The sequence below is a fragment of the Coloeus monedula genome (assembly GCF_965178545.1).
Source record: "Coloeus monedula genome assembly, chromosome: 2".
NCBI classification, from domain to species: Eukaryota; Metazoa; Chordata; class Aves; order Passeriformes; family Corvidae; genus Coloeus; species Coloeus monedula.
The window spans coordinates 119,768,056-119,788,261 of NC_138782.1; the positions used below are offsets into that span (position 1 = coordinate 119,768,056).

At 56.9% G+C, this 20,206-nt stretch overlaps 1 protein-coding gene across 1 annotated transcript in view; it reads left to right on the top strand.

The window, feature by feature from the left end:
• Positions 1-231: 231 nt before the first annotated feature.
• ASXL2 (ASXL transcriptional regulator 2) overlaps positions 232-20,206 on the top strand; it is a 65,353-nt gene continuing 45,378 nt past the window's right edge. Inside the window, exons 1-2 of the mRNA XM_082276954.1 lie at positions 232-406; positions 19,179-19,261. Coding sequence (XP_082133080.1) covers positions 350-406; positions 19,179-19,261 — 140 coding nt within the window. The 5' untranslated portion in view covers positions 232-349. The remainder of the gene's footprint in view (positions 407-19,178; positions 19,262-20,206) is intronic.

A 20,206-nucleotide genomic window follows, 5' to 3' on the forward strand; every position in this document is an offset into this window, starting at 1 on the left:
CCACGGCGCAGCGGCAACGCCGCCCTGAGCAGCCGCCGCCGCCATCTTCGCTCCCCCTCAGCCGCCGCCGCCATCTTTGCTGCGCCCTCAGCGAGGCGGGAGCGCGGCCGGGGCGGGGGGATGGGCGTGGCTGCCCAAGGCCCCGCCCCCCGCGCGCTGTGGGCGGGGCGGGCGGGCGGGGTCACATGACCGCGGCCCGTGCGCAGCCGGAGCCAACATGGCGGCGGCGGCGGGCGCAGGGGCCGCCGCGCTCGGCGCTGCCCGCGTTTAGGGGCCGCCGCCCCGGCCCCGCCGCCCCCCGCACCCGCCGGACACCCCCCCGAGCGCCCCGAGCCCCGCCGCGTCCGACATGAGGGAGAAGGGCCGCAGGAAGAAGGGCAGGACCTGGGCAGAGGCCGCCCGGACGGTGCGCGGGGGGGCCGCGGGGCGGGTCGGAGGCCGCGGGGCGGGTCGGGGCGCTCCCGGCGGGGCTCGGCGGGGCGGCCTCGGCCTCCGGCCGCGCGCGGGGGGACGGGACCTGCGGCGGGGCCCGCCTGGCGCTGCCGCCGCTCCGCTCCGCCGCCCGCGCCTGCAGGGGCAGGGGTTCTATTTTGACCTGTTCTGCAGTTGCTTAATGCTTCCCGGCAGGAATTTCCCTGGGAAGCGACGTGGGGGGAGGGACTGCCGCTTGGATTTGCGCTGGCGAGCGAGGGTGTAAGTCACATCCGCGAGCAAGTGACAGGCGCAGGGGGTTCTCAGTATTGGCGGTGTATCCGTGCCTTCCGTGCAGCTGAGCTCGTTCAGGTGGGAGCTCCTGAGTAGCCCCAGGTCAGGCAGAGCTGCAAATCCTACAAGGTGATTTTTTGTCACCCGGTTCTTCAGCGTGACAGGGTTTGTTGCTGTCCTGTCGTCAGGCTGGCCTCGGTGCTGTCCCTGTGCGGGGCGGGCACAGAGGGTGGAGAAAAGGGAAGTTCAGAAGTGGGACAGGAATGGGAGAGGAAACTCCACAAGTGCGACCTGCGGGAGCTTGGCTGAAACGCTGAGTTGTGAAAGCTCAGCTCACACTTCCCAGACCGGGATAAATCCCCCTCACGGAGAGGGGGAGGAGTTGGGGTTCTGAGAACCCTCCTGGAAGAGGGATCTGTTCAAACAAGACTTGAAAAGTCTGGCTGGGAAGCAAATGTAAATAGAAACCTGCGGCTGAGACTTGCAAGGGATATTTTAATAAATAAATTCATTTGGACCTTGTGTTTATAGCTTGCGAAGCATCAGAATAGCTGCTGTGTTCAGGAGATGCAGTGCAGTTCAAGATCTTAGGAAATAATTTACTAGCTTACAGGCAAACGTTTTGGTGTTGCTCTCCATATGTTTTTGTGTGTCATTTTTAACAGTTTCTGTTGAAAGAACAGTGGCAGGATCTCCAGTGCAGGGTGGAAGTGGGACCAGCTCTTTTCCAGCCTCTGTGCACTGCTGTCCATCCCTTGATCCCTTCCGGAATCCACTTAAGGGCTAAACCACGTATTCAGCAAAGCTGCACCGAGACCTCGCACAACTGAAGGTTGCACATTGCCCAGAGCCAGGGCACAGGCAGACAAAAGGAGGAAGGGATGAGTAAATGCCTGCCAAAACCCCAGCTTTGGCAAATCTGTGTGTTCAGCAGGAATGTTCAAGGGCTCTGGTCAGACTCCAGCTCCCATCTCCCCTGAGTGTCTCTGTGTTTGGGGGTTGAAATCGTGGCTGTGGTTCTTGTCCCGGGCTGCGTGCTGGGCTTGGCTCTCAGCTGCTGGTTGGGGTTTGTAGGGGAAATTGAAAAGCCATGCTAAGGAAAGGAGAAGCTCTCAGGTGCCTTGTGCTTCTGCTTTTGGAAGGTGACATAAAACTGTCCCCAAGCTCAGGGATCTCCCCTTTTGTCTCCAGGTGTCCCCTCTGTGTAGGAGATTGTGTCATGGAGCTCTGAGCTGGCTCTGGCTCTGACCCCAGGAGTCACTGGGCTGCAGGGGACAGGCCTGGGGCTCTGCTTGTCACAGGATCACAGAGTCATCCAACTTGGAAAAGCCCTCCCAGCCCATCGAGATCCAGCTGTGCCCAATCCCCACCTTGTCCCCAGCCCAGAGCTCTGAGTGCCACCTCCAGCCCTTCCTGGCACACCTCCAGGGATGGGCACTCCAAACCTCCCTGGGCAGCCCCTGCCAAGGCCTGAGCACCCTTTCCATGCAGAAATTCCTGCTGCTGCCCACCCTGAGCCTGCCCTGGCCCAGCCTGAGGCCGTTCCCTCTCCTCCTGTCCCTGTTCCCTGCGAGCAGAGCCCGACCCCCCCGGCTGCCCCCTCCTGTCAGGGACTTGTGCAGAGCCACAAGGTCCCCCCGGAGCCTCCTTTGCTCCAGGCTGAGCCCCTTTCCCAGCTCCCTCAGCCATTCCTCATAGAACTGACTCTCCAGGCAAGCTTGTCCTGGGAAACTCCCCAGCTCCCTGCACAGCAGCCTCAGGTCATCCCAGCTGGATTTTCTGGGACAGGTCTGTCTCCCCTCTACCTCCTCTCTTGCTCTGTCACCTCTCCACTGGTGCTCACAGGTGGTTGAGGCAGCTAAGCCAGCAAAAACCATTGTTTTTTATAATTAACTTCTGGTGCTGATCTATTCTTGTTCCAGTTTAGTCCTCCTGGCCAGGAGTTTGGGATTAGGTATCCTCCAGTTCTGGGGAGGTCATGGGAATGTGAGGAGGGGAGAGCACTGAGGTAGTTTGTTCTTGAATTAACAGAATCCATTGGAGCATCTCGCAGGTGAGACATGGAAGTGAGGCCTTGCTGTTTGCTGGCAGGACCTGGGGAAGCTGTGGGGATGAGGGAATTCCGTGGGACTCCAGCTGTGCTGCTCTGTAGAGGTGTGGGGCTGTTAATGGGGCAGCAGAGCAGGGTGAGGTGAGGGAAGGTCCCCACGAGGGCAGGAAGTTACTGTTGATAAACAACCTTTTCTCATTTCCTGCCTCGCTCGGTGCCTGTGCAGCTGCACAGGGCTGGCAGCTGCTGCCCGTGCTGGGGACAGGGGCTGGGGTCCCTGCAGCTCAGAACCCACCTGCAGCAGGGGAGAAGCTGCTGCTACTGGGAGTACGGGGGGTGAGCAGCACAGAGCTTGCAGGTGCCTGTGTTCAGGCTGCCTCTGGCCTGTGCCAGTGCTTGAGCTGCACCTTGAGCTGGTGCCAGGCTCGGGCTGTGATCCTGCATCCAGAGCTGTGCCAGGGATTGTGTGTGCATAGCCAGCGGGGTGCCAGGGCAGTGCCTGAGCTCAGAGCTGTGGCTCTGGCAGCCCAGGGTTATCAGAGATCTGGAACTGCTGCTTGTTCGCCCAGTGCTGGCAGGGAGAGCAAATCTTGGCTGGCACTGGCCTTGGTCTGGTCTGGGATGTGTTGTCCTGCTGGATCCCACACCCACAGCAGCAGGGGGGTTGGATTCTGCCCCTGTGCTCAGGTGAGACCCCACCTGCAGAGCTGCCCCAGCCCTGGGGCCAGCAGCACAAGGACGTGGAGCTGCTGGAGAGAGCCCAGAGGAGGCCCCGGAGCTGCTCCAGGGCTGGAGCCCCTCTGCTCTGCAGCCAGGCTGGGAGAGCTGGGGGTGCTCACCTGGAGAAGAGAAGGATCCAGGGAGAGCTCAGAGCCCCTTGCAGGGCCTGAAGGGACTCCAGGAGAGCTGGAGAGGGACTGGGGACAAGGGCTGGAGGGACAGGACACAGGGAATGGCTTCCCAGTGCCAGAGGGCAGAGCTGGATGGGATATTGGGAAGGAATTGTTCCCTGGGAGGGTGGGCAGGCCCTGGCACAGGGTGCCCAGAGCAGCTGGGGCTGCCCCTGGATCCCTGGCAGTGCCCAAGGCCAGGCTGGACATTGGGGCTGGGAGCAGCCTGGGACAGTGGGAGGTGTCCCTGCCATGGCAGGGGTGGCACTGGATGGGCTCTAATGTTGCTTTCCACCCAAACCATTCCATGGTCACCGCTGCATCCAGTGGGTACTCCCAGGGCTGAGGTTGAAGGTGCCCTGGTGTCCCACTGCTGACAGGACCTGGGTTGTGCAGCAGAGAACTTCTCTGGGATGTTCTGACTGCTCAGGTCCCGGAGTTGTTGCTTTCCCTCTCCCTGTGTTCAGCACAGTCCTCAGGATGCAGCTTCCTCACAGGAGGGAGAGAGCAGAGCCAAGTGCTCCATGTGTGTCCCTGCTCCGCCGTGGTGGGTCTGTGGTGGTGCCACAGGGACCTGTCCCCATCCCCAGCAGCCACCCCATTCCTGGCTGGAAGCCCCACCCAGGCCATCGTGGTGCTTTGTGTGTGGGGAGGGAAGTGTGAGCTGGAGTGGGCCGAGGCTGAAGGGATTTGGTGTTTGTTTTTCACGGGAAGTGCCCGCGGGTGACCTGAGGAAAGGGTTTCCTGCTGCAGCAGCCGGCAGTGCCGAGGAGCTGGGGCTGTGTGGGAGATGGGCTCTGGAAATGCTCTTTGGCTGGGTCACCCAGGGACACCAAGTGTTCAGGTGAGCTGTTTGTGAGGCACAGCTGCTGCAGCCGGGTGCTTGAGATGCCGGCGTGGTTTGGGGAGGAGGGGACCCTCACCCTCATCCAGTGCCACCCCTGCCATGGGCAGGGACACCTCCCACTGTCCCAGGCTGCTCCCAGCCCCAATGTCCAGCCTGGCCTTGGGCACTGCCAGGGATGCAGGGGCAGCCCCAGCTGCTCTGGGCACCCTGTGCCAGGGCCTGCCCACCCTCCCAGGGAACAATTCCTTCCCCATATCCCATCCAGCTCTGCCCTCTGGCACTGGGAAGCCATTCCCTGGCTCCTGTCCCTCCAGCCCTTGTAAATTGTCTCTCTCCACCTTTCTTGTTTGCCCCTTCAGACACTGGAAGGCCACAGTTAGGTCACCCTGGAGCTTCTCTTCTCCAGGCTGGACAATCCCAACTCTCCCAGCCTTTCCTCACAGCAGAGCTGCTCCATCCCTCTGATCCCTTTGTGCCTCCTCTGGACTGGCTCCAACAGGTCACTCTCCTCCCTGATTGTTCCATGGGAAAAATCTGAAGGCAGCTGTGGAGCACAGCAGGCTCTTCCTGGAGAACCTGGGAATGGGCTTTTCACTTCTCAGTGAGGTGTTGAACAAGGTGGTGCTGCAGAAGATTCAGGGACCAACCCCAGCTTGTGGAATGAGTTGATAGCTGGAGCTGGTAAAGGCTTCCTGGATTTTTTTTCTGGAGGGGATTGTTTGTTGCTCTGTTGGGCTTTTTGGTGGTGCTTTGTTTTGTTTTTAATGCCCTGGGGATTGTCACAGCTCCTTCCCTGTTCCCAGGCTGTGGCCAGGGACGAATTTCCGAGACAGACACGGAGCAGTGGTGAGGGTTGGTCTGTCCCATCTGTAAAATGCCTTTGCAGAGGTTTTTGAAGGACAGGGACGGGGCAGGTGGTGGCCACAGCTCCGGGGACTGAGCCACTGTCTGGTGTCCTCCCAGCACGTGATGCAGCTCTGTGTCTGCTGGCCAGGGAATTACCTTGGCACCGCTTCCAGGGAAACAGACTTGTGGCTGCACAAGACTGAGCAGGACTCGGCACAGGCTCTGTCACATGTTCGTAGAGAAGGGCACTTTGCTTCACTCCTCACTCTCACAGATCCCTGAGCAGCTGCACCTCTTGGATGTGTTTTTCCTGAATTTTTTCAAGTTTTTCCTGAAGGATTTCTGTGCTGTGGCACCTCCAGTGCTGGGGGCAGCTCTGGGCCCCTCCTGACAGGAGAGACCCTGAGGGGCTGGAGCTTGTCCAGGGAAGGGAACAGAGCTGGGAAGGGGCTGGAGCAGCAGGAGCGGCTGAGGGAGCTGGGAAAGGGGCTCAGCCTGGAGCAAAGGAGGCTCCGGGGGGACCTTGTGGCTCTGCACAAGTCCCTGACAGGAGGGGGCAGCCGGGGGGGTCGGGCTCTGCTCGCAGGGAACAGTGACAGGAGGAGAGGGAACGGCCTCAGGCTGGGCCAGGGCAGGCTCAGGGTGGACAGCAGCAGGAATTTCTGCATGGAAAGGGTGCTCAGGCCTTGGCAGGGGCTGCCCAGGGAGGTTTGGAGTGCCCATCCCTGGAGGTGTGCCAGGAAGGGCTGGAGGTGGCACTCAGAGCTCTGGGCTGGGGACAAGGTGGGGATGGGGCACAGGTTGGGCTTGATGCTCTGGGAGGGCTTTTCCAGCCTCAGGGATCCTGGGATTCTGTGACTTCCCAGTAAAGCCAGCGAGTGTAGGTGTGAGCTTATCTCGGTCCTCTGACACCTGCACTTCTGGGCCTAGAAGTTGTAGTGAGCTGAAATCTGCTTTAAGCTCACCCTGGGCATCTCTAACAGACAAATGGAGGCTTAAAAATGGTTCTTGTGTGGAAACAGAACTTGTGAGGGATGAGGTGGAAGTGTAATCCCCTCTAATGGCTGGAGCAAACCAGCAGACTACAAAATCCTCCTTCCAGTCACAATAATCCAATTATTGGCCTGCCATTTTAAATGCTCATTTCCAAGTTCCTTTGCTCCTGCTGGGAGTTTTAACCTCTTGAAGGGCTCTGTGAGTTGCTGCAGACGCCATCCCTGCAGCTGTGGGTGTGCAGGTGACTCCTCTGGCTCGAGCTCCGTGGAGCCCTTTTCCCATCGTTGGGGTGAGCAATGGGCTGGCAGTGCAGTGCTGGCTGAGGTGGGGCTCATTTGATTGCTATTAAAATTACAATTAGCAGTACACCTACTTTAAAAGCTACCCCAGGGCCTGGCTCTTGGCTTGGCAGCAGAGCCCACCTGTCCCAGAGTGTCAGTGCAGTTGGAAAAGCGCTGGAATGTTGTTTCCCTGTGCAGAGCAGGGTGGGGCGGGTGTGAGCACCGGAGGGAAGAGGGAACAGTGGCTGTGCCAGGTGGGGAATCCCCAGGCCTGCCCGGAGTGCCTCTCCCAGCAGGATCCCAGGTGGAAGTGTGGGCAGCTCTTCACCATTGCAACGTTCCAGGAGAAAAATTCAGTGCTGCTGAAGGACCTCCGAGACACTCTCTGTGTTTCATACAGTCACAGAGCAGTTTGGGTTGGAAAGGACCTTAAATCTGACCTCATTCCACCCCCTGCCATGGGCAGGGACACCTTCCACTGTCCCAGGCTGCTCCAAGCCCCAATGTCCAGCCTGGCCTTGGGCACTGCCAGGGATCCAGGGGCAGCCCCAGCTGCTCTGGGAATTCCATCCCAGCCCCTCCTCACCCTCCCAGGGAACAATATCTGTCCTTGTTTAGAGCCATAAACGTGCTGTAGGTGTGGATTTTACCACAGAGCTCAGCCACACTCCTGCTTGGTCTGGTTCATTTAATGCTAGCAGGAGGGGTTGGAGGCCTTATGCAGACCTGAGGGAGCTCCTCTCTAACAGCACAGGAGCCTTGAGAGGCCTTTCTGCACAGGCTGTGGTCTCCTCCCCAGGCAGCTCAGACTTGCACCTGTACAGGGCTGGCTGAGCATTTCATGGCAAGGCTTTTGCAGGTGAGAATGTTTGGGACCCGAAGCCAGTGGTGTTTCCTGGCTACAAAATCTCAGATTGGTTTGGGATCCCCTTGTCCCCCCCCCATGGCCTTTGCAGCACCTGCAGGAGGTGGAAATGGACCTGGTCACTGTGCAGTAGCAGAGCTCTGGTGTCTGAGAGAAACGGGACAGTCAGCTCCTGTTAAGTGTGCTTGGATGTGCTCTCAGGCAGCTTTTGGTTTTAAAAAGAGGGAAATTCAAATGTGCAGAACCCCCGTGTGGCACAGGCTGAGGTGTTGTGCACCAAGTGTGATTTGAGTGCAAGTACAGTAATGTAAGTGTGAGTTACTGCTCAGACTCACCAGGGCTCACTGAACACCAGGCTGTGGCTTTGGGGTTCAGCCCTGAGCTGCAGCTGCTCCCCAGCACGCATTAAACGCACCAGAACCGGATGCTTGAGAGAGAGATTTGCCTTTTCTGTGACTGTCAGGTTTTCTGCTCTGTGCATCTGTTTGGAGGAGTAAGAATAGAGGGCCAAGAGCAGCTGGGACAGTCAGTCCAGTTCCTGTAGTGTCTCTAAAATATCCCTGCTGTCACCAGCGCGAGGAGGTTCTTGGAGGTGTGACCCAGATGCACGTCCCCACGGAGCAGCCTCGGTGGGACACAGGGCAGTGCTTTCAGTGCCACTGAGCAGCCTCTCCAATAAAATGTGAGGGTTGGATGTTTGTGCCCGTTGCTTACGTTCTGTGGATGCTCCAAAACTCTGCTTTGCAGGGAAGCAGAGCAGTGGAGCTGCTGTGGAGCTGAGGAGGGATGAAAATTGGGAGGAGTAATACGATCTCAGAATGGTTTGTGTTGGAAGGGACCTTAAAGCTCATCATGCCCTGGGCAGGGACACCTTCCACTAGGCCAGGTTGGTCCAAGCCTCTGCTGCCAGGGAACAGGGACAGGAGGAGAGGGAACGGCCTCAGGCTGGGCCAGGGCAGGCTCAGGGTGGACAGCAGCAGGAATTTCCCCATGGAAAGGGTGGCCAGACCTTGGCAGGGGCTGCCCAGGGAGGTTTGGAGTGCCCATCCCTGGAGGTGTGCCAGGAAGGGCTGGAGGTGGCACTCAGTGCTCTGGGCTGGGGACAAGGTGGGGATTGGGCACCGCTGGGACTCATCTTGGGGATCTTTTCCAGCCTCAGGGATCCTGGGATTATCTGAGCACGTGGGTTGCATACTTACACGAGTTTTGTTGTAATTTCAGTTATTTGGTTTTGAAATGAAGTCAGTCAAACAACTGGGTGACACCAGGGCTGGGGCTCCTGGTCAGCTCTGGGGTGTCCCTGTGCTCTTGTTCCCAGGTGGATTTAACAGGAAGGACCAGGGAGCAAACCCAGGGCAGCAGCGGGAGCTGCTCCTGAACCTTTGGAGTGAGCATGAGCTGCGTGTCACATGGATGCTCCGATTGTTCTTGGCTCTGCAGCAGTTCCGTGTAAGAACATCCAAAGCAGTCCTGGTTAAAAGCACTTTTGTTCCTTCTGAGCCAGCCTGGTGTGGCTGCTGGTCACAGGAATGCCTGGGTGTCATTGTAGGGATGCAGCTTTGGGGCAGGATCTGAACTTGTGAACTTCTCTCTTTGGGGCACATGAAAACTTTGTTTTCAGCAGCCCGGCTGGGAGCTGTGTTCTCCTGAACCTGTTCTCAGGGCCCTCATGGATATTAGGCATAAAACCCATGTTGTCGATGCTCTGATAACAGGATATCCATGTCAGGGATATTCTGATGACTGTGCTGTCCCTGCAGGAGCCAGAGTGCACAGGTTCCTTGTGCTTCACTGGGTCCTGAATTCAGAACTGATTTCATGAGATCACTTGGTAAACATGATCCTATTCCTTCTTCTGGCAAGTCCTGCAGTTTGTGTTCTTTCTTTCTTTCCTCCTTTCCGTGTGGGGAAATTGGAATTTGCTCTCCAACCTCTTACAAGAAGCAGCAATAAATATTATCCCTCCCAGCTTTTTCTGAGCTCAGTCCATACTGTCCCAGTAGAGCATCCCCTGGGATAACAGAGCCCAGTTCTCCTCTCTTCCCTGTGCTTGCTGGCACAGGATGCACAAACATGGGTTGTGTTGTGTTCAATTCTGGGAGCTGCTGGAGAGGGTCCAATGGCAGCCCCTGTGCTCAGGTGAGACCCCACCTGCAGAGCTGCCCCAGCCCTGGGGCCAGCAGCACAAGGACGTGGAGCTGCTGGAGAGAGCCCAGAGGAGGCCCCGGAGCTGCTCCAGGGCTGGAGCCCCTCTGCTCTGGAGCCAGGCTGGGACAGCTGGGGGTGCTCACCTGGAGAAGAGAAGGATCCAGGGAGAGCTCAGAGCCCCTTGCAGTGTCCAAAGGGGCTCCAGGAGAGCTGGAGAGGGACTGGGGACAAGGGCTGGAGGGACAGGACACAGGGAATGGCTTCCCAGTGCCAGAGGGCAGGGATGGATGGGATATTGGGAATTGGGAATTGTTCCCTGGGAGGGTGGGCAGGCCCTGGCACAGGGTGCCCAGAGCAGCTGGGGCTGCCCCTGGATCCCTGGCCAGGCTGGACATTGGGGCTGGGAGCAGCCTTTGACCATAAAGCTGATCCCAGCCCGGGCTGCTCCAAGAACTGCCATTGGAACGGTATGGAGTAAAGGATTCACTGCGGATTAAAGTCTCCCTGAGCTTGATAATCTCAAGTTTTAAAGCATTAACTCGCCCTATCACTGGCAAAGTTTGCTTCCCTCTGGTGTAGAATCTTTCAAAGGCAGGGCCAGGAGTTCAGGGTCTCTCTGCTCCCCTCCTGCAGCTGTTTCCATCTGAACCTGCACAGAAGGCAGCCAGGAGAATTGTCCCAGCTCAGCAGCGTTGTGGCAGTGACAGGTTTCTCCCTCAGCAGGCACACTTGCATTCGTGTGTGACCTGGGATGGTTTTCTTCTCCTCAATAAACACCTGTTTGGAGAGGCAGCTGAAGTATCCCCTGAGTCTGAGTGTGTGGCCTCCTGCTTTGGGACACTCAGGGATGAACAACCCACTGGGGAGGCACAGCACTGCCCTGGCTGTCCCAGTGCCTGGCTCAAGGCTTGAGGTGCTTAAACTGTTGGTTTTCCTTATTTCCTTGTGCTGGGAGGGTTTGAGGGCTTCCTTTCCCTTCTGCCCCTTGCTGCTTTTGCTGTCAAATAGAAATTCTGCAAGGAAGGGCTTTTTCCAGTTAAAGGTTTTGGGTTGTAGATGAGCACTTCAGTAACAAACTGGTTTTATTTACAGTCTCCATACACAGTGCGCTTCCCTTAACGGGGCAGCAAATGTGCTTCAAATGCCATTTATTGTGACAGGTCAGGCCACTGAGGCTTCCTGTCCATCTCTGAGCTGCTGTCTCCTCTGGGCCTTTGGACAGCTCTGTGTTTTCCAGCCTTAAAAGGAAGGGATGAGTGTTGAGGTTTCTCCGCTGCTCCAGAGGGGAAGGAATGTGGGAGAACAGAACCCTCCAGAGGAGCTGCCCGGGCTCAGGTTGGCTCAGGTGCCCTGATGGTTGGGGTCATCTTTATCTTCAGAGAAGGCCTGGACATGGCACTCGGTGCTCTGGGCTGGGGCCAAGGTGGGGATTGGTCCCGGGTTGGACTCGATGGTCCCAGAGGGTTTTTCCAACCTCAGTGATCCCGGGACTGTGCCAGCCCTGCCCTTGCTCTGGCCTCTGTCTCCAGCGCCCGCGAGGGTGTGAAGCTGCTTGGCAAACTCGATCACGAAGCTTTTCTTTCCTTAATTAAAATAAGAGGAGATGCTATTTCTGGCTGGGCTTAGGTCCCTGCTCCCGCTCCCTTAGGTCACTGGTGGCACAGAGCTCTGCGAGCTCCTTCCAGCCCCAGCGAGCTCCTTCCAGCCCCAGCGCGGACCTCGGCCGCGGGAGCTCCCTGCCTTGGGGCATTCGGGGTTTGGGACAAGCGTTCCTGGCAGGGAGTTAAGGGAAGCAACGTGTCTGAGTTCAGCAGCAGCCAGTGCTGGCTTTGCCATGCCCAAGTTCTCCTGCAGAAGTCCTGGAAGCTCCTCCTGGGGCCCTGCCTGGCTGGGCTGGCTCCCTGCCCGGGCAGCAGGGCTGAGCACTGCTTGTTGTGGGGACTTCCTTGTGGGGCTGCTGTGCAGGTTTGGGACTCTGACCTCTTCCCTGTCTGCTCTCCAGGTGCATTCCCAGGAATTTGCCGGTTGGGAAACGGTGATGTGCTCCAGCCCCGTGCCAGCTGCCCTGGTTAAAGGCAGCTGCTGCTGCAGGGCTCAGACTCAAATATTAATTTAATTCCAAAAATTAAAAAAAAAAAAAAAAGAAACAGAGCTGAAGACTTGACAGCTCAGTGTACAAAAAACTGCTCCAGCTTTGGCTGTGTGTGGATCCTGAACTCCTGTGCTGTGTGGAGGAGCCTGAACGGACAGCCAGGAGTGGTGCAGCAAGTCTGTCTTAGGAATTAATAATTATAATTAATAATTGTCTCTTGCTGATAATTGGGACCTTCCCCTGTCACCTTTAGGTCCCCTGTGCAACCCCTCAGCCTTCTCAAACCTTCAGGATAACACAGAGGGATTTTTTGGAGAGAGCCACCCTGTTAGTCCTATAGACATGTGCTCCTCTCCCACCTCATCCCCCCATTATTCCTGAAGGGATGTTGTACTCAAGCCTCACCTCAGACATGCTGTTCCTGGTTATTTGCTGGTCTAAATTCAGGAATGTAAGTTCCAGGACTAGAAGCTTTGAGTTGTTTTGTAGGGGGTCCCTCCTGGTTTTCCCCACAAAAATCCGTCCTGGACAGCAAACCTCTCCTGGCCTTTGTGGCTGGTGTAATCCTTGGGCTTCTTTCAAACCGGGGAGTTGGACTCCATTCCTGTGGGGCTCTTCCAGCTCAGGATATCCTGTGATTCTCTGCAGCTGTTTATTCTCCACTTAGAGCTGGGCTTGTCGAGTGACTGGGTGGGAGGTTTGGATGTTGGTGGGAGCTCAGGGCAGTTTGCAGAATGGTCACGGTGTCTTGTGCTTGGACAAGTTTTCCACTGATCCAGAAATGTTCTGTTTGAAGAAGCACTTCAGTGCCCTTTTGGACAGATACTCGAAATGAGACATCACAAATACAGACAGTTTAGAGGGCAGGGCTGGATGGGATATTGGGCAGGAATTGTTCCCTGGGAGGGTGGGCAGGCCCTGGCACAGGGTGCCCAGAGCAGCTGGGGCTGCCCCTGGATCCCTGGCAGTGCCCAAGGCCAGGCTGGACATTGGGGCTGGGAGCAGCCTGGGACAGTGGGAGGTGTCCCTGCCCATGGCAGGGGTGGCACTGGATGGGATTTGAGGTCCCTTCCCACTCCAACCATTGTGGGATTCCAGCGTTGGTTCCTGCTGAGTGGTGGAACCAACCCCAGCCCCGTGTCCCTGTCCTGCCCCACCTCTTCAGGGTGGATTTCAGCAGGACAAGCAGGGAGTGCCCGTGGAGCTGCTGTGGAGCAGAGCCTGGAGTCCTCCCGTGTCCTCCCCCAGGCCCTTGCTGCTCTCCCAGTTGAGCAGGTGCTGTCCAGGTCCCCAAGGAGGGAGGTGGCTCTGGGATCTCCCCTCCCCTGCTGCTGCAGCCCTCAGTGTGAAACGTGGCCTTTAATGGCACCTGATGACACGGGATTGTCCATTCCTCCCTGACCCCGTTTCTGCCTAAAGCCTTGGGCAGCATTTGGCTAATTGGATGAGTGGAGCAGATGCTGCAATCTGGGTCAAGTCCTTCATCCCCCCGGGGCTCCTGCGGTGTTTTCTCACTGCTCTGGGGTGACTGAGCAGGAATTTCACATCCACCCGGGGCTTTTTATAGCTGACCCACTTCTCTCCCAGGGTTGCATTGCAGGGGATGATTCCCTGCTGGGAGGAAATGTGCAGCTTTTGCTGGTGTCTGGAGCTGCAGCTGGAATTCTCCTCCTGGGAAGGAATGCCTGGAGCTGAGGGCTCCGTGCTGGATGTGAGGCTGAGGTGACAAACCAGATGATCAGGTTTTGCTGCCTGTCTCTCCAGAGCATGTGCTGATCCATGTGCAAACTCCTCAGCTGCTGTGGGTTCATGGACTTAGGAAGTTTAGGTTCTATTTCCAGGAAGGAGCCTGAGTGTAAGCACTGATTGTGTTTATAACGTTAGGGTCCAGTTTTAAATCCCTCTTAGCACGAGGGAATAGCCAATAGCAGGAATTCCAAAGTGTGTTTTTGCCAAAGCTTGCTGACAGCGTTCATGGATTGAGGTGCTCCTTCATATCCAGTCTTGCGGAATCTCCGGGTTAAGCCTTGATGAGCTGATTGCTGGTGAAAACAGCCCCAAACAAACCCAACCACTTCAAGCACACCTTTCCATGAGGCTTTTCATTCTGAGTGCTGGGCTGATCCACTGTTGGATTTACCTGGGCAGAACCTGGATCACTCAGAGCTTTCCCAAATGGAAAAGTGTGGCCAGCTCTTCCTGCTGGCAGGGGCAGAGCTGAGAGCTGCCCAGTGAGGGGGGTTGTGCTGGACTGGTCTGGGCGAGGGCAGGGCTGGATGTAAATCCCTCACTGAGGGTTTCAGCTCCCGTTCCATGGATGAGTCCTTGCCCTGGGTCCTGACTGTCAGCGTGGTGTCCTGAGCCTGCCATGAACCTCGGTGCCTGTGAGTGGGGGGGTGGATTCATTCCTGGGAAATGTGTAGGGTTCCCTGTCATAACATTTCATCCCTCTTAGCCCAGGAATCAGCAGTAAAGGTTTTGTTCAGCTGTTGCTGAATTTTCTGAAGGCTCAGCAGTGAAAGTGGAAGGAAGGAGCTCATTCCCTGCCCTGGGCACTCTCCAGCCCCTTCCCAGCTCCGTTCCCTTCCCTGGACACGCTCCAGCCCCGCAAGGTCTCTCCTGTCAGGAGGGGCCCAGAGCTGCCCCCAGCACTGGAGGTGCCCCAGCAGTGCCAGCACAGGGGACGGGCACTGCCCTGGCCCTGCTGCCAGCCCAGAGCTGGCACAGCCCCGGGGCCAGTGGCCTCTTGCACACCTGGGCACCCCTGGGCTCGTGTCCAGCCACTGGCACAGCACCCCCAAGGCCTTCTCCAGCCCCTCTGCCCCAGCCTGGAGCTCTGCAGGGGTTGGTGTGGCCAGCATCTCTCTCTGTCCCAGTTTCTCTGTGCTGTTCAGGCCCCTCTGGTAGCACAAAGGTCCCTTTGTGTCTGTGCCACGCGTGTCAGTGTTTTGGGGGTTCTGGCATGTTCTCAGGGTGAAGCTGTGGCTGTGCCCATGTCCAGTGCCAAAACTGGAGCTGTGTGTGCCCTGAACTCCCTGGTGCAGTCTGTGGCTCCTGCTGCCCAGGGTGGTTGTGATGCAGCTGCTGGGAGCTGCTGTCACCCCAGGAGCTCCCAGGGAGCCCCAGCTGCTGTTCCTGGGGCACAGAGAGAGAGGGACTGCTGGTTCCACTTGGAGAGATTTCTAAAAATGCAGTGAAAGCTTTGAGGTGGAGCTGAGATGGTTTTGGAGTTGGGGTTATCCACGCTGGCAAACACATGCCACACTGCTCCCGAGGCAGCCAGCCTTGGACAGTCACGGTTAGAGGCTGGTTGGTTTGGTTTGAACCTTCAAACCCCTCTTATTCTCACTTGACACCAACACCAGAACACTGGTTATTGTGAACAACTCATAAACACCTGTTTGGGTGGTTTCTGGCCTGTCCCCGCACAGGGCTGGGGTTTGTCAGTCGTTCCAAAGGCATCACCGGTGCTCTCTGGGGGTCCTCTCAGAGGTCCAGCACCTTCCAATCCCATTCTCCTCCCCACCCCTGTCCTTCCTGCTGGCTGGGACCTGCTTGTCCCCCTCACTGCCTCCAGCAGCAAGCTCAGACTCGTGGTGGAAGTATTTTCCTGCAAGGTTAGGAGGACACTCGCTGTGGGCCAGTCCTCGTCACACAGAGAGGTGCTGGAAGTGCAGCCTTTTCCACGGGGAATTCTTGAGTCCTTACATTCTATTCTGAAATTTTGGAATGCCAGTGGGCAGCACAGCCAGAGCAGGAGGGTTCCTCTGGAGTGTGTTGCAATAGGTTGGCCTGGAAGCAGAAAGTGGACTTTGAGCTCAGCAAAACTGTAATTAAAAGAGGTTGAAGTTGGGAAAGCCCACTGAGCCCACCCAAGGTGTAAGCAAGGAAATTAATTTTCTCCTGATGATTCTGGTTTTTTGGAACCGGAAAACAGAGGTCATCAGGGGCTGGAATGAGATGGTCTTTAAGGTCCCTTCCAGCCCAGACCATTCTGTGACTCTTGGGCCAGGACAGTCCTCAGGATGCACAGGGATGTGTGCTGTGCAACAGGTGACTCTTGTAGGGAGAACTCCACTGGCACAGGATGCCCAGGGAAGCTGTGGCTGCCCCTGGATCCCTGTAAGTGCCCAAGGCCAGGTAGAACAGGACTTGGAGCAGCCTGGGACAGCAGGAGGTGTCCCTGCCCATGACAGGGATGGACTTTAGGGTCCCTTCCCACCCAAACCATTCCAGAATTAATGATTTTGTTGGCAGTGAGCTTGGCTCAGTTGGTCAGAGCTGAGTTGCCTCTCAGACTCAGTCCTGTGGCACAGCAGGATTTTATTTATTTACACACAGTGACTAAAAATGACTCAAGTGAAAGATCTGATCTGGGATTAAAAGGGCAGAAGAGAGGGGCGAAGGTACTTGAGGTGTATCTATTCTTTCAAGGTGTATCTGTTTTGTTAAGAGTCTCTTTAATCCTCATTCCTGGTTCTTCTGGATCAGCTTGTCTGGCAGCACAGAGCTGCCGCTGCAGCTGGAGGTGTGAACTGCTTTGTTTATCTAACGAGGCTAGTATTAAACACGTTTCCTAAAGAGGATGAGGTGAGACTGTTACCAGGGGAGTGCAGGCTGATCTCGGCCTGGGGACCCCTCTGGTCCTTTCCTGGCTGTCCCCGTGGCTGGGGTTGCTCCACACAAGAAGCTTCGATCCTGAGTTAGCAAAGCCTCAGGGAGCCAGGACACACATGGGGCAGCAGCTGGGTTAACCATGGAACCATTTAGGGTGCAAAAGACCTCCAGGATCATGGAGTCCAGCCTAATGTTGGAGTCTGGGCCTTGTTCTCTGAGATTTCTGTGCTTTGGGGATTCTGGGAACCATCGACCTCTGGAAGCACATCCTGTGTTCAGTTCTGGACCCCTCCTCCTGACAGGAGAGACCCTGAGGGGCTGGAGCGTGTCCAGGGAAGGGAACGGAGCTGGGAAGGGGCTGGAGCAGCAGGAGAATTCATGAGGGAGCTGGGAAAGGGGCTCAGCCTGGAGCAAAGGAGGCTCCGGGGGGACCTTGTGGCTCTGCACAAGTCCCTGACAGGAGGGGGCAGCCGGGGGGGTCGGGCTCTGCTGCCAGGGAACAGGGACAGGAGGAGAGGGAACGGCCTCAGGCTGGGCCAGGGCAGGCTCAGGGTGGATATTGGGAACAATCCCTTCATGGATAGGGCTGGCAGGGGCTGCCCAGGGCAGGGGTGGATTCCCCATCCCCGGAGGGATTTAAAGGCCCCGTGGATGTGGCACTTGGGGACTGGGGGCAGTGGTGGCCTTGGCAGTGCTGAGGGATGGATTGGACTTGATGGTCTCCAAGGGCTTTTCCAACCTAAATCATTCTGTGGTTCTAAGAATCTCCTAGAGGGCAGAGACACCCGGGAGGGCTGGTTGGTGTTCCCCAGTGACCTCCCCAGAGCAGCCCAGCACGATCTGCAGGGAGCCAGGCGGGGGTGGCAGGAGGCCAGACCCATCCAGCCTCATCCTGCTGGGCTCAGCCCAGGAAGGAGCCCTTTGGAAGGAGGACACGGGGAGGGCTTACCTGGGAGAGGAGCAGGGGAGCGTCCCAGGACAGGAAGGGATGGGACTGGAAGAGCTTTTCTCCCCTCGGCCCTGGCTGCCGGGGTTCCCCGCTGGAACACGGCCTTCGCTCGCTCTCTGGGGGTGCCTGGTGACAAAGCAATGGAATGTGGGGCTGCTGCTCCGGCCTGAGCCCGATGGGGCTCGTCAGGAGCACGTCCAGGGAGGGAAAGTCAGGGGATACCACAGTGCCCAGGAGGGAAACGCGCAGTTGGAGCTGTGTGGGGGGGAAATGGCCAGTGCCCTGAGCTTCCTGTGAGTGGACAATCGGCACTACTTCACTTCTCTCCTGGCTTCCCCACCTGCAGTGAAAAGGTTGAAACCGCAGGTGGAAATGGAGCTACCCTTCATTTCTGGCCTTCCCTGGGCTCCCAGAATGATCTTGGGGATCCAGCTCCAAGCTGGTGGTACAGGGTGAGCTGTCTCCTGGGCAGAGCTGTGTGAACGTGGGTCAGGGAGGATGGAAACCAAAAACTGCACTGACCTGGCTGAGATCACCCTGCAAACACCTCCGTTCTGAACCCTTTTGCTGTGGTGTCTGAAGTTTCAGTAGAGCTGGAAGTGGGGTGGGATGAGCCCCTGAGGCTGTACCGTGGGTCAGAGGAAATCCCGCTTGGATCTGCCCGGAGCAGCTGGGGCTGCCCCTGGATCCCTGGCTGGACATTGGGGCTTGGAGCAGCCTGGGACAGTGGAAGTGTCCCTGCCATGGCAGGGGTGGCACTGGATGGGCTTTAAGGTCCCTTCCCACCCAAACCATTCCATGATCCCATGAAAGTCAGGCCTCAACATCATTTAAGAGATTTTCCAGGACAGGGCCATCAGCTGGAGCTTCCAGAGCTGCAGATGGAGCTGAGTGTAGGGATTTATTCTGGGAGCAGGGAGATGCTGCAGCTCAGCAGGGGGCTTGCAGAGTCCTTTCCAGGAGAGCTGGATGGGGATAACCTGGTGTTCCTGGAGGGAATGGGGGGGGCAGGGTCCAGGAGGGGCCGCGGGTTCTGCTCAACAGAGGAATCGAAACTGCTCCTCTCCTTCTGCAGAGTCACTGCGGGCTTTGTGCTGAGCACTCCGGGTGGTTCTGGGCTGAGCCTAAGTCAGGCCTGGGGTTTGATGTGCTGGGCTCGGGTCAAAAGCTGATGATTAAGACGGAAACGAGGCATTTCCTGCCCATCCCCCTCCTCCCCCCCAGCTCAAATAAGGCCCAAAATATCCCAGTGACGTGCGGTGAGCGGCATCTGCCTGCCGCAGCCTCCAGCAGCTCCCTGGCCACCGCTGCAGCGTGTCAGTGCCCTTGGAAGGGAGCACAGGGACCCCGAGGGGCTGGGGAAGGGCTGGGAATGTGGCAGCTTCACAGAGGACCCATTTTCCTGGGCCGGAGTTAGGGACTTGCAGCCTGGGCTGTGTGCAGAGAGTTTCAAGCAGCCCCAGCAGTGTCAAAGCCCCGTTTCCTTCAGCTCTTAGCACGTTCAGCCACAGTGCTCAGTAGCTGTTTCAGCCTAAGGATTTGGGGGTTTGGGAGTATATCTGAGGTACTGGACAGTTCCTGCAGCATTCCAAGTGGAGTTCCTGGGGGGGAGCTACCCCGTGGCTGTGGAACACTTAATTCTCCAGGGAGTTCTATCCGAGGGCAGCACGCTGGAAATAAAATTGGGAAATGCACGGAGAGAAGTCCTTTAGCCAATCTCTGGGACCTCTCTGCTCCCTGAGTCCTGCAGGGGGATGTGGGGAGCGTCTGTAGTTCTCCCTGGGTTGTGTCCTTGGAGAAGTCCAAGCCATTAAATGTGGGTTTTGGTGCAGTTGAATGTGAATTCAGAATGCAAAGGAGTAACTTCCTCTCAATCTGCTCTTGCTTGCCAGGTCCTGGAGAAATATCCCAACACACCTATGAGCCATAAAGAGATCCTTCAAGTTATCCAGAAAGAAGGACTTAAGGAAATCAGGTGAGTTGAGTAAACCAGTAGAGCCCACTGATGCTCTGCTTCCAGCTCAGGGTAGTTTGCTGTTACCCCTCCGCTCCTGAGGAATTTTGGGACTGAAATGTTGCAGCTTTGGGGTCTGGGTCCCATTTGCAAACAGCTCCCAAGTCCCCAAAGAGCTGGGTAAGGGTCATCCCCAATTCCCAGGTGTGCAGCTCTTCCATAGGATAACCCAGGCCTGGGCTTCAGGCTCCAGGGGCCGAAGAAAACGTAACAATTTCTCATTCCTTCTTTAAAAAAATAAAAGAATAGTCAGTTTGACCTAAGCAGAACTCAGAGTTACCCAGGGAGTAACAAAGCAGCCTCAGTTAAAGATCCTTACATAGAGAACTGGATTCCTGGTGCTGTTGTCCTCTGTATTTCCTGGAGGGGGTGTGATTGTTCCTTAGGGACGTTGCTGACCCCAGAGCAGCCTGGTGGGATGCTGGGCAGAGCAGGGCCAGCTCCATGGTATCCATCTGGTCAGGGCTAGAGCAACTCCAGTGCAGCTCCTGAGCTGCTCAGCTTAATTCCAGAGTCCTGGCTCTGCCAGGGGTGAGAGGTGGGGATCAGCTGTCCCAGGGATGGGTGAGGAGCAATAGTCCGTGTGAAGTACAGAGTATTTCTTCTGTTTTCTAAGAGCAAAGCAAAAGAGAGGGGCATAAAGAGGATGGGCTGGGCCTGCTCCTCTATTTTGGAGTTAAGCAGCCATCGTAAATTTGGCTTAATTTCTTTTTCCACTCCCCTTTGCCAGCTGGATCCAGCAATCCATCTGCTTTGCAGGGAATAGTCAAGGGCCCAAGTGCAGGAATTGTGCTGTCCCAGCAGCATCTCCCACTCGAGCTGAGGATGGCACAGGGCTGTTTGCTCTGGGAAATGTGGGATTTGTCCAGTCACAGGGACACCAAATGAGCTCCTTTAGCTCCTGGG